Source organism: Oryzias melastigma, linkage group LG7, assembly GCF_002922805.2.
Source record: "Oryzias melastigma strain HK-1 linkage group LG7, ASM292280v2, whole genome shotgun sequence".
Lineage (NCBI taxonomy): Eukaryota > Metazoa > Chordata > Actinopteri > Beloniformes > Adrianichthyidae > Oryzias > Oryzias melastigma.
The window spans coordinates 23,189,799-23,203,670 of NC_050518.1; the positions used below are offsets into that span (position 1 = coordinate 23,189,799).

General features: G+C 39.5%; 1 protein-coding gene across 1 annotated transcript in view; it reads right to left on the bottom strand.

The window, feature by feature from the left end:
* xkr7 (XK, Kell blood group complex subunit-related family, member 7) overlaps nucleotides 1–5,499 on the bottom strand; it is an 83,151-nt gene extending 77,652 nt beyond the window's left edge. Inside the window, exon 1 of the mRNA XM_024293506.2 lies at nucleotides 4,700–5,499. Within this exon, the coding sequence (XP_024149274.1) occupies nucleotides 4,700–5,301 (602 nt within the window). The 5' untranslated portion in view covers nucleotides 5,302–5,499. The remainder of the gene's footprint in view (nucleotides 1–4,699) is intronic.
* Nucleotides 5,500–13,872: the final 8,373 nt, after the last annotated feature.

Sequence of the window (13,872 nt, forward strand, 5' to 3'; positions counted from 1 at the left end):
AAGTCCAAGTCATGTCAAAAATCTCTGGCTACAAGTCCAAGTCAAGTAAAAATCCCTAGTTACAAGTCCAAGTCATTTAAAAAATATCTGGCTACAAGTCCAAGTCATGTCATAAATCCCCCATTAAAATGCCAAGTTGTGTTGTAAAAATCCCTAGCTACAAGTCCAAGTCATGTCATAAATCCCTAACTACAAGTACAAGTTGTGTCATAAATCCTTGGCTATAAGTCCAAGTCATGTCATAAATCCCTGGCTACAAGTCCAAGCCATGTCCTAAATATCTGACTACAACTCTAAATTACAAATCCCTGGCAACAAGTCCAAGTCAGGTCATAAATCAGTGGCTACAAGTCCAAGTCATGTTATAAATCAGTGGCTTCAAGTCCAAATCATGTCATAAATCTTTAGTTACAAGTCCAAGTCATGTCATAAATCCCTCGCTTCAAGTCCAAGTCATGTCATAAATCCCTGACTACAAGTCCAAGCCATGTCCTAAGTATCTGGCTACAACTCCAAAATATGTTATAAATCCCTGGCACCAAGTCCAAGTTAGGTCATAAATCTCTGGCTACAAGCCCAAGTCATGTTATAAATCCACCATTTCAAGTCCAAGTCATGTCATAAATCTTTGGCTACAAGTCCAAGTCATGTCATAAGTCACTGGCTACAAGTCCAAGTCATGTCAAATCTCTGGCTACATGTCAAAGTCATGTAATAAATCCCCAGCTTCAAGTCCAAATCATGTCATAAATCCCTGGCTACAAGTCCAAGTCATGTCATAAATCTCTGGCTACATGTCCAAGTCATGATATAAATCCCCAGCTTCAAGTCCAAATCATGTCATAAATCTTTGGCTATAAGTCCTAGTAAGGTCATAAATCTCTGGCTACAAGTCCAAATTACATCTCAAATCCTTGTCAACAAGTCAAAGTCAAGTGTAAAGTCTATTGTCACCATTCCTAGTCAAATCTCAGGTCTCTGGCTAGTCAAGTCAAGTTCTATACTGTTGGTTTTTGCTTAAGTCACATCTCAAATTATTGGCTGCAAGTCCAAGTCACATTTAAAATCTGTGTCAGCATGTCCAAATCAAGTCTAAAATCTACAGTTACATTTCCAAGTCATGTCTTAGGTCTCTGGTTACAAATTACAGTCACGTGTAAAATAATTAGTTGTTAGACCAAGTCATCTACAAGTCCAGGTCAGATCTCAAATATGTGTTAAAAACATTAAGTCTCTTGATGTTAGACCAAGTTACGTCTCAAATCCCTGGCTACAAGTCCAATCCACATTGAAATATAAGAACTCAAGTCCAATTCTAGTCTCAAGTCTGCAGCTGCAATACCATGTCAAGTCTCAAGCATCTAGTTGTTAAATCAAGCCTCTACTCAAATGGCTGGCTACAAGTAAAGTTTCAAATCAATAGCAACAAGTCCAAGTCTCAAGTTGTAGGTTGAAGGTAACTTTGAAGTCCCCACCCATGGATTTAGGTGAGACTCTGGTCAAAGATAATCTGAACACCATCTTTGTCCCAGAAAAGAAGTACTTGAAAGCTCCAGACACCATTTTTACTCTGCATACTATAACGAAGACCTCTTCCGGTTTTAATGAATGAGGTCATTACTCTAAAGATTTCTCAGCTCTCGTCTATAATGTCGGTAATACTGGTTGCAGTGTTTTGATGGTAAAACCAAACGGTCTGTTGGCACCTGTTTGCCAATTTAAAATATTGACTGTCGATGCAACCTTCTTTGTGTAAGCAATCCCAGAACTTGAAATTCATTCCACATATCCTGATCTGAACTAACAAGAGCACACCTCAGAGCAGCACCAAACAGAAATAAATTGGAATTCTTCGGCTTACTTCCACGCCGAGCATCTGCGTGAAACTGTAATCAGATTTCAACCGGAGTCCATCTGAGCCCAAGTCTCCCAGCACAAAGTTCCACATTAAAAGCTGCTCACTCTGCAGCTCTAAGCTGCCCATTGTTGCTCATTAAAGCAGTTCATCTCTGACTCTACATGTGATTACACTCCTGTGATTCTCTGTATCGGAATGAGGTGATGTAATGGAAACCTCCTTTGATTTTTTTATGTGTTTTTTTTTCTTTTTATCACAGAAAGGCAGCTGCAGCTGTGCGTTAAAAGAAACATTTCTGTGAAACTGCCTCACTTCTCAGACATTTCTGCAGTTTACAAGTCTCCAAGGTCATTCCTGTACTCAGGGGCGGACTCACCTTTAGGCAAAGGTAGGCGAATGCCTGGGGCCCCAACGCTTTGGGCCACTTTTGGGCCCCCAACTGCTAAGTCCACCAATTCCTGGACTCATTTCAACTCTCTTTATCCTTTTCAGGGTCATTGGGGTCAAGTCTATGTCTCATGCTGTGAAGCAGTAAAATAGGCTAAAGCTGGGCATGAAATAACAACTTTATAACAATACCAACAATTCAACAGATAATTATCACGAAGACTAATTTGGTTTGGATTTAAACAAGCACATTGATGTTAAAACTGTAAGAATTTCTACTTGATTAAAAAAAGTTGTTTTTTTAACTAGATTACACAAACAAGGATCAAATACTTCATAAGCCAGGAGTTTATAGGATCAAAATGTTGAGGGAAAAAAAAGAAAATAACTTTGATAAAGAAAGCAATCAGCAGGTAATTCTTTAAAAAAAAGATTAAATTATCCAAACCACTGGTGTTATAAAGCTGCTACTCCAAATATTGTGTTCTCTAAGTCCCATTACAAAAGAAGAAAAACACAACTAGTAAAATGACACAATTGTGTTAAATTGAACAAAATACAATATTCGATTTTTCTTCTTTTTCTGAAGGCAAACAAATGTTGCCATGCTTCTGTGGGATTGTTAGGTAACCATTTTTTAATCTAATCTAGAAAACTTGATACTCTTGTTTTAAAGCCTTACAATTTGTTTGTTTGTTTGCACTGCTACTTTAAGGTGGAAGAAAGTGTGTACTTTTGATGAAAACACTTTAAAATTTCCTCAGGTACAGTAGATCTTGAAATAAATTATTCAGAAAAGTCTGAACCTGTTCAGCCATTTATCACTAGACTCAGTTTACTCAGATTCTGGGGACCAACAGATCTGTCATTATGACACCAGAAGCCCACAATTCCAGACTAACTATACATATATACACACATATTACACACACACATGCAGTATATACATATATACAATATTTTTACGTTGACTTATGTTTAAAATTATTTAATAAAAAGAGTAATTGGCTTCTCGCTTCTTCATTTTCCATAAATCTAAAACTAATTAGCTCTATAGGCACTCAATGTTTTATGATGTATACTTTATTCCCATAAATAGGAGGGGTTGGATCAGCTGGTGGGTGGAGTTTGTTTTAGGTCTAACAATTTGAGGTTTCAAACAATAGATTATCTAAATAATTGAGGACTTTTGAGAGAAAAAGGATTTGAAACTAACATGCAATGTACATCTAAAAAACATGCAAGCTTAACAATAGCCTGTAAATGGAGAAAATAATCTTCTGCAAAAACAGGCCTTCTAAAAATAAGCCAGAAATATTTAAATTTGAAAAAAATGTTAAATAAGCAAAAAATATCAATGGTGTAAAAATGGTCTTATCAAGAAAAGAATCTCGTTAGTGACAAATGTTTTCTGAAAGTAAGAATATTCTGTTATTGGAAATATTGTTTAATTAGATTAATTGCTTAAGATTCATAAAGCTTGAGATGATCAATCAATCAATCAAACTTTATTTGTTGAGTGCTTTTCATGTACTTCTGTACAGCCCAAAGTGCTTTAAAAGTTAACGAAAAAACATGTTTCAGCAACAAGACAAAGAACAGAAAAATCCACCCCATAAGGACAAAAACAGCATTAGATTATAAACAAATAAAATCAAGACATTAACTTATCATCGATTAAAACAACATTAAAATAACAAAATATTAAAACAACGAAAACGCTAAAAGATTCAAAGTGAATAATTGATGATATAGTCAGTACAAAAATATTAGTGATAGAAAGAGGGGATGGATGGATGGATGGATGGATGGATGGATGGATGGATGGATGGATGGATGGATGGATGGATGGATGCAATGATCATAAACGGATCAACAAAAAATTAAAATACAAAACATGAAATAGTAAAATTGGTTAAGTAGAACCTTAAAGCGGTCAGGTGTGGATGCCTAAAATTGCAGTTCATGTTGGCTCATGTATCCAAAAGTACTGCTGTCACAGTCTCAGTTTTTGGGGCAGCCAACATGACAGGCAGCTGGAAGAGAAGAGCAGTGAGGCCTAAAGAAGCCATAATGATGGCAACTCCCACCAACACTTCAGGACCATGACATGTGGAGGCGCAGAGAAGGATTACAAGAACTGAGAGTTCGATGGTCCTCAGTCAGGACAGAAGGCACAGGAGTGGTTTCAGCTCTTCACAAAAACTCACACGAGCTTTACTGTGTCAATATTTTCAAAATAAGAGAAGGCAGCGGTATTTTTTTTGGAAGCATGTTGCGCAAAGGCGCACACCATGCTCACACGGAGATCCCGCACATGCGTGCACTCTCAGCTTTCCTCAACAGCAGCGCTGGGAACGCTGCGCTCACACGTGCACCTTATCCAAACCGACAGGTGCGCACACGCGCGCGCAGATACACATGCAAGCACGCCCCTCTCGTTCCCCTCCTTACCTCCAGACTTGCCCCAGCTGGAGGACGTGAAGCACCGTTTGAAACACCCACATGCAGATGGTGCAGCACCTCCGGGGGGTGCCGACCCTCCCAGCCGCGGCGGGGAGGCTGGAGGAGGTGTACACCGGGGTGGCGTTGGCGGCGTTTCCCGCTGCCGCTGCGCTCGCTCCGCGCTGGTCGCTGTCCTTGGTGCTGAACGCGTTGTCGCCCGCTGCCGCCGCACCGCCCGCCGCTGCCGCGCAGCCCCCGCTGCCGCTCGCGGATCCGTCCGCGCCGCCGTGCTCCGTGTAGTCATACATGAACCACCTGAAACTCAGCACCTGCACGACGGCGGACGGCACCACGACAAAGACCAGCGTCAAGCCGAACCACCAGTAGTCGCCTCTCAGGTAGTAGTCGGCGGCCAGCCACAGGTCTGTGGCGCCGTCGGAGAAGAAGACGAGCAGCGCGCAGAGCACCCAGCAGCAGTCCAGCAGCGTGTAGGGCTTCCCGCCCGTGGCGCTGCAGCGGGGCCGGGCGGCGGGGTTCCCCGGCTCCGAGAGGCTCCTGGGCGTGTTGTCATCCTCCACAGACACCGCTGCTCCATCCGACTTAGCGGCCATGTTGGTTAGAATAGGAGAGAAAGACAGAGAAAGAGGTGGGGAAACGGCAGAGAGAAGGAGGGGGCTGTCTGCGCGCAGGAGAGAGGTAGGGACAGAGATTACATCATAACTAGCCTCATTATCAGCCAATTAATTGTGAGGAATCGTCAGTAAGAGCGCTTTTAACACCGTGACACCGCTGATGTTTGCAGCTGGACCCCCCTCCTCCTCCTCTGACCGGCAGGAATGTGGCTTTATAAAACCATCAAACCATGGATTCGTGGTCGTCTCTGCAGCTGCAGAAAGATTCTGGTTTAAACTCATTTTGGTGTCATGTTCTCAGAAAAAAAACACCAGTCTGAACGTTTCATAGAAGCAGAATGGGAGAGGAAGGGGTACTCAATGCACATTCTGGGGATTTTTTTTGGTCTTTTTTTATTCTAAGTGAAGCAGATTGCTGTGGTGTCCTCCTGCTTTGCATCTGGGCGGGAGCATCACGTCATGAGAGCCCCCACAGTCGCCAGGTGAAGACCAGACTCCGTTTTTAGGGGATTTTTCGATCTACACTCAGCAAAGCAAAGTACATGTTAAATGTCCCCATTCCGTTCTCTCCTTTAGATTAATAAATGACCCCGTACACCAGGAGTGCCAATCTCAAGGGGCCAAAATACAAAACAAACTTAAGGTTGTGGGCCGAACAAGCATTGATTTTTAAAACTTTAAAAAAGTATCTTTTAATAATTATGGACTAGATATATAGCATGACCTGTGATAATGCCAGTGTGAATGCTGTAAACTGAATTTGGCCACCGAAAATGCTGAAGCTGAGAGCAAGTGCTGAAAACGGAAAACCTTATAGTCCGCTAAAATATTAGTTAAATGCCAAATTAGCCTAAAATAAACTTAGGTTAGCCAAAACAACTAGCATGTAGCTGCAAAAATAGCTGAATTTCAAAATATCCTAAAAAAACTGAAAAAAACTAAATTATCCACAACAGCAAGTAAATATTAGTCTAACTCCAAAACTGCCAAAAACTCTAAAAAGAAAAGCCTAAATTAGCCAAAACAGCTAGCGTAGCTGAAATATTAGCTAAATATTAGCTAAACTCCAAAACAGCCTAAAAAACTTAAAAAGAAAAGCCTAAATGGAAAATCTCCACCAGCTTCTTGATGTGACCACGGAAATGTGAACGGCGGCTCATTTGACCGCAGTTGTAAAGGATTGTAAATCAGCTCTAAAAGAAGCCACGTCCCCTCACAGGAGATTTTGGAAACAGAGGCTTTTGGTTAAAAACTTCATGATCATACTTAAAACACTAATGGGAACATTTTTTTTTTGTAAATAAAAAATGGTCATGGGGGGGCTTTGACACAGAAATGTTACAGCACTAAAAGTATGAACTTTTACAACCCAAGACCTGGTTTTGTCTCCCTTTGCTTGAACTATTAGCAGTCAGACGTCTCTGGATCCAATGAGGTGTTTTAGGAGAAAACTTCAGCTCTTTTAGGGTCCATGTTGTAATACTTTTACATTAGTCCAATAAACGTACTAGCTAGCCAATCACAGGAAAGTAAAGCCTTGTTTCCACTGAGTGGTGATTAAGAACGGACCAGGCAGTTCAGGCGAGTGTTTCCACTCAAGCTAACAACAACAATAGAGATCATCCAGCAGCTCATTTTTTTCTGCTTTGCTTATGATACTACATGTATCATCATTTCAGACTGTCACGCCACTGCTGATGGCTCCATTTTTGGCGGTCTTGCGCCTCATGGAACCAGGTCTTTTCAGCTTACCATCTCTCCATCACTGCTTTGGTCTCTCCCTCTCTGCTCTTTTTCCATCTCTTGGAGTTCATTTCACTACTTTCCTGGGACACTTTTTAGTATCCCTTCTGGCAAGATGCCCCGCCCACATACTTTTTGCCTCTCCAGGTGTGCGCATCACATCTTTCACTTTTGCTTTTGATCAAAATATTTCATTACAGATTGTGTCTTTCCTTGTTATATTAAGCATTGATCTTTCCATGATTCTCTGGGCAACAACCAACTTTTCTCTTCGACTCTTATGACAGACCATGTCTCTGCTCCACATGTCATTGTTGGTACGATGACTGTGTCCATGATCTTCTATATATACAAAACATTTATGTTGTTTGAGAGAAGATTGCTGGTGGCGAAGATGAATACAGATGCTTTCTTGGCTCTTTCTTTTGTAGTTATGACTTTCCGGCAATCAACAGTTTTCAAACTGGTCATTCCATTTTCTATGGACCTTTAACCAATGGGAGTCCAAAAGTGCTACGGTTCGATCTTGCTTAATGGGTCCACTTTTTAATGTAAAGGTCATAATACTGGACTGGACCAGATCATAGCACTCAATGGAAATGAAAAGTTAGTGCCTTTAAACTCAACTATTGCAATTAATTTTCTATATTTGAACTCTTTGGTTTTCCACTCATCCTCAAGAATCTGAAACGTTTTCTAAAATACCTAAACAGATTACTTTAATTGTGAAATAATGAAAAAAATAGACCAATCAATTTTCTGCTTGGTTTATGTCAGTCCCTTCAATGATCCAACCTTCCACGTCCTGCATCCATTCATCTGTACGGAGGCTCCTGAAGCTCCTGAAGCTCCTGAAGCTCCAACTTTGTTTTACTGTTGTTGTTTTTAAATCCTCTGAAGTTTTTGGTGTGTGTTTTTCCATTTAGCTTTTATATATTTGGTTACAGACATTTTTAAAATGTCCATGTCACCCCGAGTCTCTCTTTTTAATTCTTTGTTGTATTATTTTTTTAGGAATTAAACTTTAGTACTGTTTCATTTGCTAGAAGTTTTAGTTGTAATAATGAAACAAGAAAACTCCCGAAACAATATTTTCACTGGATATTTGAGACAAATAAACTTTTGTTGATTTTCTGATTCATTCACATGCATGTTTATAATTGAAGCTGCAGGCAGAAACAGGATCTTTGCCTCCATTCTAGGCTTGGAATTGATGGTAAATGTTGTAATGTTGCAGTTTTAATCAAAGAGACGTCGTTCAAATCTGTTTTTAGATCATGTTCATGTTAGTTTGTTTTTCTCTAGATGAGAGATTTGCATGTATGTTTTTGTGCTTGTGGGTAAAAGTCAAATTATAGCATCATTGTAGACAGGTTCACAGTTTCCATAGTGACGGTTTTCATAACCCAGCAACTTGGTGAGCATCCTTAGCTTGACTTAAAGAAAGTACGTGAGTGTAGTCTTTAAAAAGATGCTTAACTACAAAAATGTGAGCTTTGATACCACATTAGTTCAGAATTCTGAAAAAAAAGTATTTTTCTTTTAATTAGAAAATATGTGAGAAAAAAAGAAAGGCAGGAGCTTGCTTTCCTGTTAGGAGTGGTTCCTTGGTTGCCATAGAAACATTAGACTAGGTGTGGTTGAGCCTCTATATTCACAAGTGAAGTAAAACCTATTAGTTTATTTTTCAGATTGTCTCTGATTTGTCTCCTTGGTAACGCTCTGTATAATTTGAATGGCCCAGAAGAACCAGCGTGAAGGACAGGTCTGTCTGTGTGAAGATGAGGAGTTTGCACAAGTTCTCCGTCAGGAAATGTTACTCCTGACTCCAGAGTTTGTGATTTCAAAAAGAAACGAGAGATTAGCTTTTGTCTGAAAAGGAGATTTTTGAGCAACATTTTTGTTGTAGTCCTTATTCTTGGTAAGACTTTTATGACATTACTTCTGGTTAAAGGGCCTGTATCATGAAAAATCAACTTTTTTGAACTTGTAGTTGTATTATAAAGTTAATTCCTTTGGAAAAACACATCAAAACAGTATTTTTCACCATTCACTTATGTCTGAGCATTCCTCTAAAACCCTAATCATTGAGCACCAGCCCCTCCCAATCCATGAAAACGACTGTGTTTTCACATTGTGACGTAGACAAAGTGAGAACAGCCCCTTCTAGGAAGAGTCCGCGCTGCCAGCTCCGCCCCCAGGCTAACACACACATCCGATATCTCTGCGGAGCTGGCAGAGATCAGGAAAATGCTTTCATTTTATAGTCTTTTCAAAAGTTCAAATGTTATTTGTTGTCATGGGTGAAAAGCAGACACCTGCGATTCGCCATTGACATAATGAAAAGGACAATACCCACAAGGAGAGGAAGGCGGAGCCTCAGAGATCCAAGCCTCTTACTTCCAGGTAAGAAAAAAACTTCATGGAAATAACTCACAAAAAAAAAAAAGAAATTCTTTAGTTGACAAAGGTTATATATTATCATATATATGGATGTTTATTACTGTTAAATGTTTGGTTCTGGAAACACATTCAACCCGTCTCATCTAAAGTGGACAGGACCAGTAACATAATAGCAATTAAACCTATGGTTAATTTGTTATCTAATTTTTGTTTTGTTTTTTTTCTCTGTTGGAAAAAATTGATTCAAACAACCTTGTAGCCCGATAGCCTGATCACTTATTATTATTATTATTAGAGTTTTTATTGTTATTATTGTTTTAACAAAACCATTTTGTTAGTTGTGGTGTTTATTTTTATGGCAACTTAATCAGCAGTGAGGCTGGAAGGGAACCAAACTGGACGCCCTTGCAGAGATATGTTGTTAATTTCTTGATATCTTGTTATGCTGGTATTTAGTTTCCTTTGCTTCCCCTTGTGGTGGAATTGCATATCGCAGTCATTTCTTTAAATAACCATAACTCGCCTCAGGAATGGGCTAGAACCCTTCTTTCCCCGAACATTCTTATATTTTTTTCTATTCGGGACTGGGCCGAATGTTTGACACCCCTGATATAGACCCTTTAAAGAATAGCTTGACTAAAGCAAAACAACAAAGTCTGTTATTTACTGTCAATAAATGTGATGCCAGTTTATTAAGGATTGATCTGACCATGTGAAATGTGTGCAAACCGATCTACCGTCAGCTTTATTTTTTAATTAAAGGAATGTATTTTGCTTATTTTGCTGGAACCAGGTGCTGCTCAAAGGATCAATGGTTCAAATCCAGACTGGGACGTTTCTGTGGGGAGTTTCATATTTTCTCTAGCTTCTTCCTACAGTCTAAAAACATGCTTCATAGGTTACTCTAAATTGTCCCTGACTGAGTGTGCTAAGGTGTGTGATTGTTTCCAGGGTGTTCCCCGCTTTCGCCCAACAGTAGTCATAGCCTCTTGCAGCCCGGTGACCCCAAAAGGGATAAAGTGGGTTAAGAAGAGGGATGGGTCCATCAATAATGAGTCAAACTTGAACTCTGCTAAGCCTTGTCTCATTGTTTTTATATCTGTCCAATATGGCGTATCTCTTTGGACAAAAGTAAAAAGCCTGTGTGTCATCTTTAGCGATATAAAAATCATTGGTACCACCGTCATCTGAGTGCGCTCATCTCATGAAAGGATTTACTGACACTTTTTAGCCACTTTGCTGTATCTTCTCCCTTTGTAAGAGAATAGAAGTCTAGCATACATGCAGTGACCCAAACCCAGCAACCTTACTCAGCCACAGCTGGACGCTGTCATCACTACTATTGATTAATTAACATGTTGCAGGCTATACTTTGCTTCTATGTGAGTTTTCTCTAAGTGACCTAAAGGTCATTAATACTTTCTTAACAGGATTGGAATAAAACTGGAAATATAAAAGCAATTTCTAGACATTATTGTCACATATTTGTGATGCTGGTAGCAGGTCCCAGATCAGAGACTCTTAATCTCCAGTGCTTCTCTGCTTTAGTATCCAGGTCTTTATAGTGCATTTGTCTGATTATAACAAGGCAGTGATGTATAAAGCTGGTCAGACAAATAGCAACTGGACTCTTTACAGCAGCAGCCCGATAAACCTGGAGAAATCCCATAAACTCGGGGCAGAAGAGGTTGTAAAAGTCTCTGCTGAATTACTGCTCTGAGCATCTCCGCCCTCAATAAACTAATCGCCTGTGTTTCCACTCAGAGCAGAGCGGAGCTTATCAGAGCTGGGGTCAGTCCAGAATGTCTGCAGATCAAGATATAATGGCCAGTTTGTTCATTGGAGGCTCCCAAACATCAGAGTCCGGATCATGGAAAGTTCTGATGTTTGGACTCAATCCAGTCCTCTTGTTTGGATCTCAGTGATCCGGCTCAAACTAATTCACATTTACTGGACAGCAGCATAAAATCTGCCCATAAAACCTTTAGCTCCACTCTAAGCTGTGTTTCAAGATGTTTAAGAATGACTTTGGAACCTGGGAAGTGTTTTAGCCGCGCTGCATTTCTTACAGACGAAGACGGAGGATTTTTGATAAATGATGCTGATTTTGTGTTTGAGACTGAAAGGAGCTGATTAGAGATTTCATCTGTTGCTGCTGGAGCTGTGGCACACTTCATTAAAGAGGAGCTCGCTCTTAGGAAACATCAAAAGTTTTTTACAAAGTCCCAACTATGATTAAGCTGAAAAGACGCCCTCCCCCCACACATTTAGCTTCACTTCACTGACAGCCTCCTTATTGTTCTATTCCCTTTGAAACTGTTTGATTGGTTTTAAAACAAAGTCTTCATGAACTACAGCAGCAACAGCTGCTGCTGAGTATCCCCCAGGCTAAATGTCAGGTCAGAGGTCACAGTGATTGCCCTGTGGTGAGCACTAAGATATGGACTATGTCTGAATTCATTCCCTACTCACTATATATTGCACTATGAAGTGCGTTTGCTATTTTTTAGTACTGTCTGAATCTCCAAATCCAAAATTGAGTCCACTAGAAATTTCCCAGAACTAACGTGCATCAATTCTCTCTTTAATAAACCATCCACATTTCATCATCAGAACACAGTGGAGTCACAAATAGACGTGAAACTGGTGAAGTCATATTTAGCGTTTAGAAAAGAGAAGTAGTGAACATTGTGTCCGGATTGCTTTTTAAAATCCAGGGCACTAGATAGCCCTACACTATATAGGTTTAAGTAGTAAGGAAATAAGGTGGGAATTTGTACACAGCCTTAGACTGACATCCTGTTGCATATTAAGACAGCATCCACACTTTGTTTCCTTGATACTACCTCAGTTTCTTCTCTGTGGTTTTCTCATTTAAGTCATCATATTTTTTTTTTACACTTTCCTTTTTTAATCTTTAAAGGATTTGTGTTAATATATATATATTTTTATTTCTTTAGTTCTAACTCTTTAGGATTGCGAACTTGGATTTGGGTTTTACCAGTTACGATTTTGGCTCATGTTCTGTTTTGAATTGTTCCTCAGTCACATCAGTCTCAGGTTCATGACTCACAGCTGTCTTCATTTCTGTTAATTACCTTCAGTCTATTTAAATGTCTAGTTTTCAGTTCATTTGCTCTTTTCTACTCTGTGTTTCTCCATGGGTTTTGTCATGGTTTTTAAATGTTCAGTTTCTGTCACCAAACCCGGTCTCCTCCATATCGGGTTCTCCACTTCCTGACATTGATTTAGTTTTTCCCTTTTGTTTGCTTAAAGTGAACTGTAGTTTGTTTACCCCAATAATCTGGAACACATTTTCAGTCTGGATACACCCAAGCAGACCGTGGTCCAGGACTGCTCTTGGACCATCTTTTGAGGTGGTCTCACTTCTTATTCAATCAAGTTTCCTCACTCTAAATACAATCTGCTCTGGACTAAACTGGACCAAAATGGCCACCGTAGCCAGTGGTCATGTGATGTAAACAAAGTGAGAATGAAGCAGCAGAACAATTGTAAAGTAACGATTGTTGTGTTATCAAAGAGGGAAAATTGTTTAAGTATTTACCTCGTAAAACTATTATTTTAACACAGCTGTGAATGCTAATTATACACACTTTTCTGTGTCTTATTATGCAGCACACACCCATCGCTGCTGTGACATCATCCTAAAGGCTTTTTAACAGAATTATCTTAAAACAATGAAATAAACACCACAGCAATGAGGTCCAGAAACTCACTGAAATGTGGTCAGATGAAGCTAGATTTGACAACATAGTAAATGTTACTTACATCCAGAACCGATTCAGACAGCTATGGATAAAGCTTTTTTTCCATTGTGGGAAACAAAACTATGAAAGCTTGTTTTTTAAGGTTATAATCAACCAGAAGTCTGCTGAAAAATGGTGAGTTTGTTTGAGTTGCATGTATGCAGTTCTGTGTGACACACCTGCCTTATTTTTAACACTTCTCCTCTTTAGACACAGATAGTTGTCTTTGAAGTGATGCAGGGATGTTTCAGCTGAAGCTGCAGAACGGTTCAAAATTCACCAACATTCTCTGCAGAAAACTACATTCTCCCGACTTCTCCTGTCTTTTAATAAAAATGCTGGTGCACATTTGTGACAGATTAAAATAGAATTCTGATATGGCTTGATGTGGAAACTCTGGGGGAAAAAAGTAATTCATTTCAATTTTCAAGAATAACTTAATACTCACAAAATACTACATTGATCACCGAGAATCAAACAAACAAATATTAACTCTTGTTTACATGTTTGTTTCTCAGTTCTTCTTGAATCTATTGTTGCAAAAAGAAGATGTTTCAGACATTTTGGTGCAGTTTTGTCTCATTTCATGGAGTTTACATACAACAAACACTTGTTTTAACTTTTTTTTTTTTTTCAT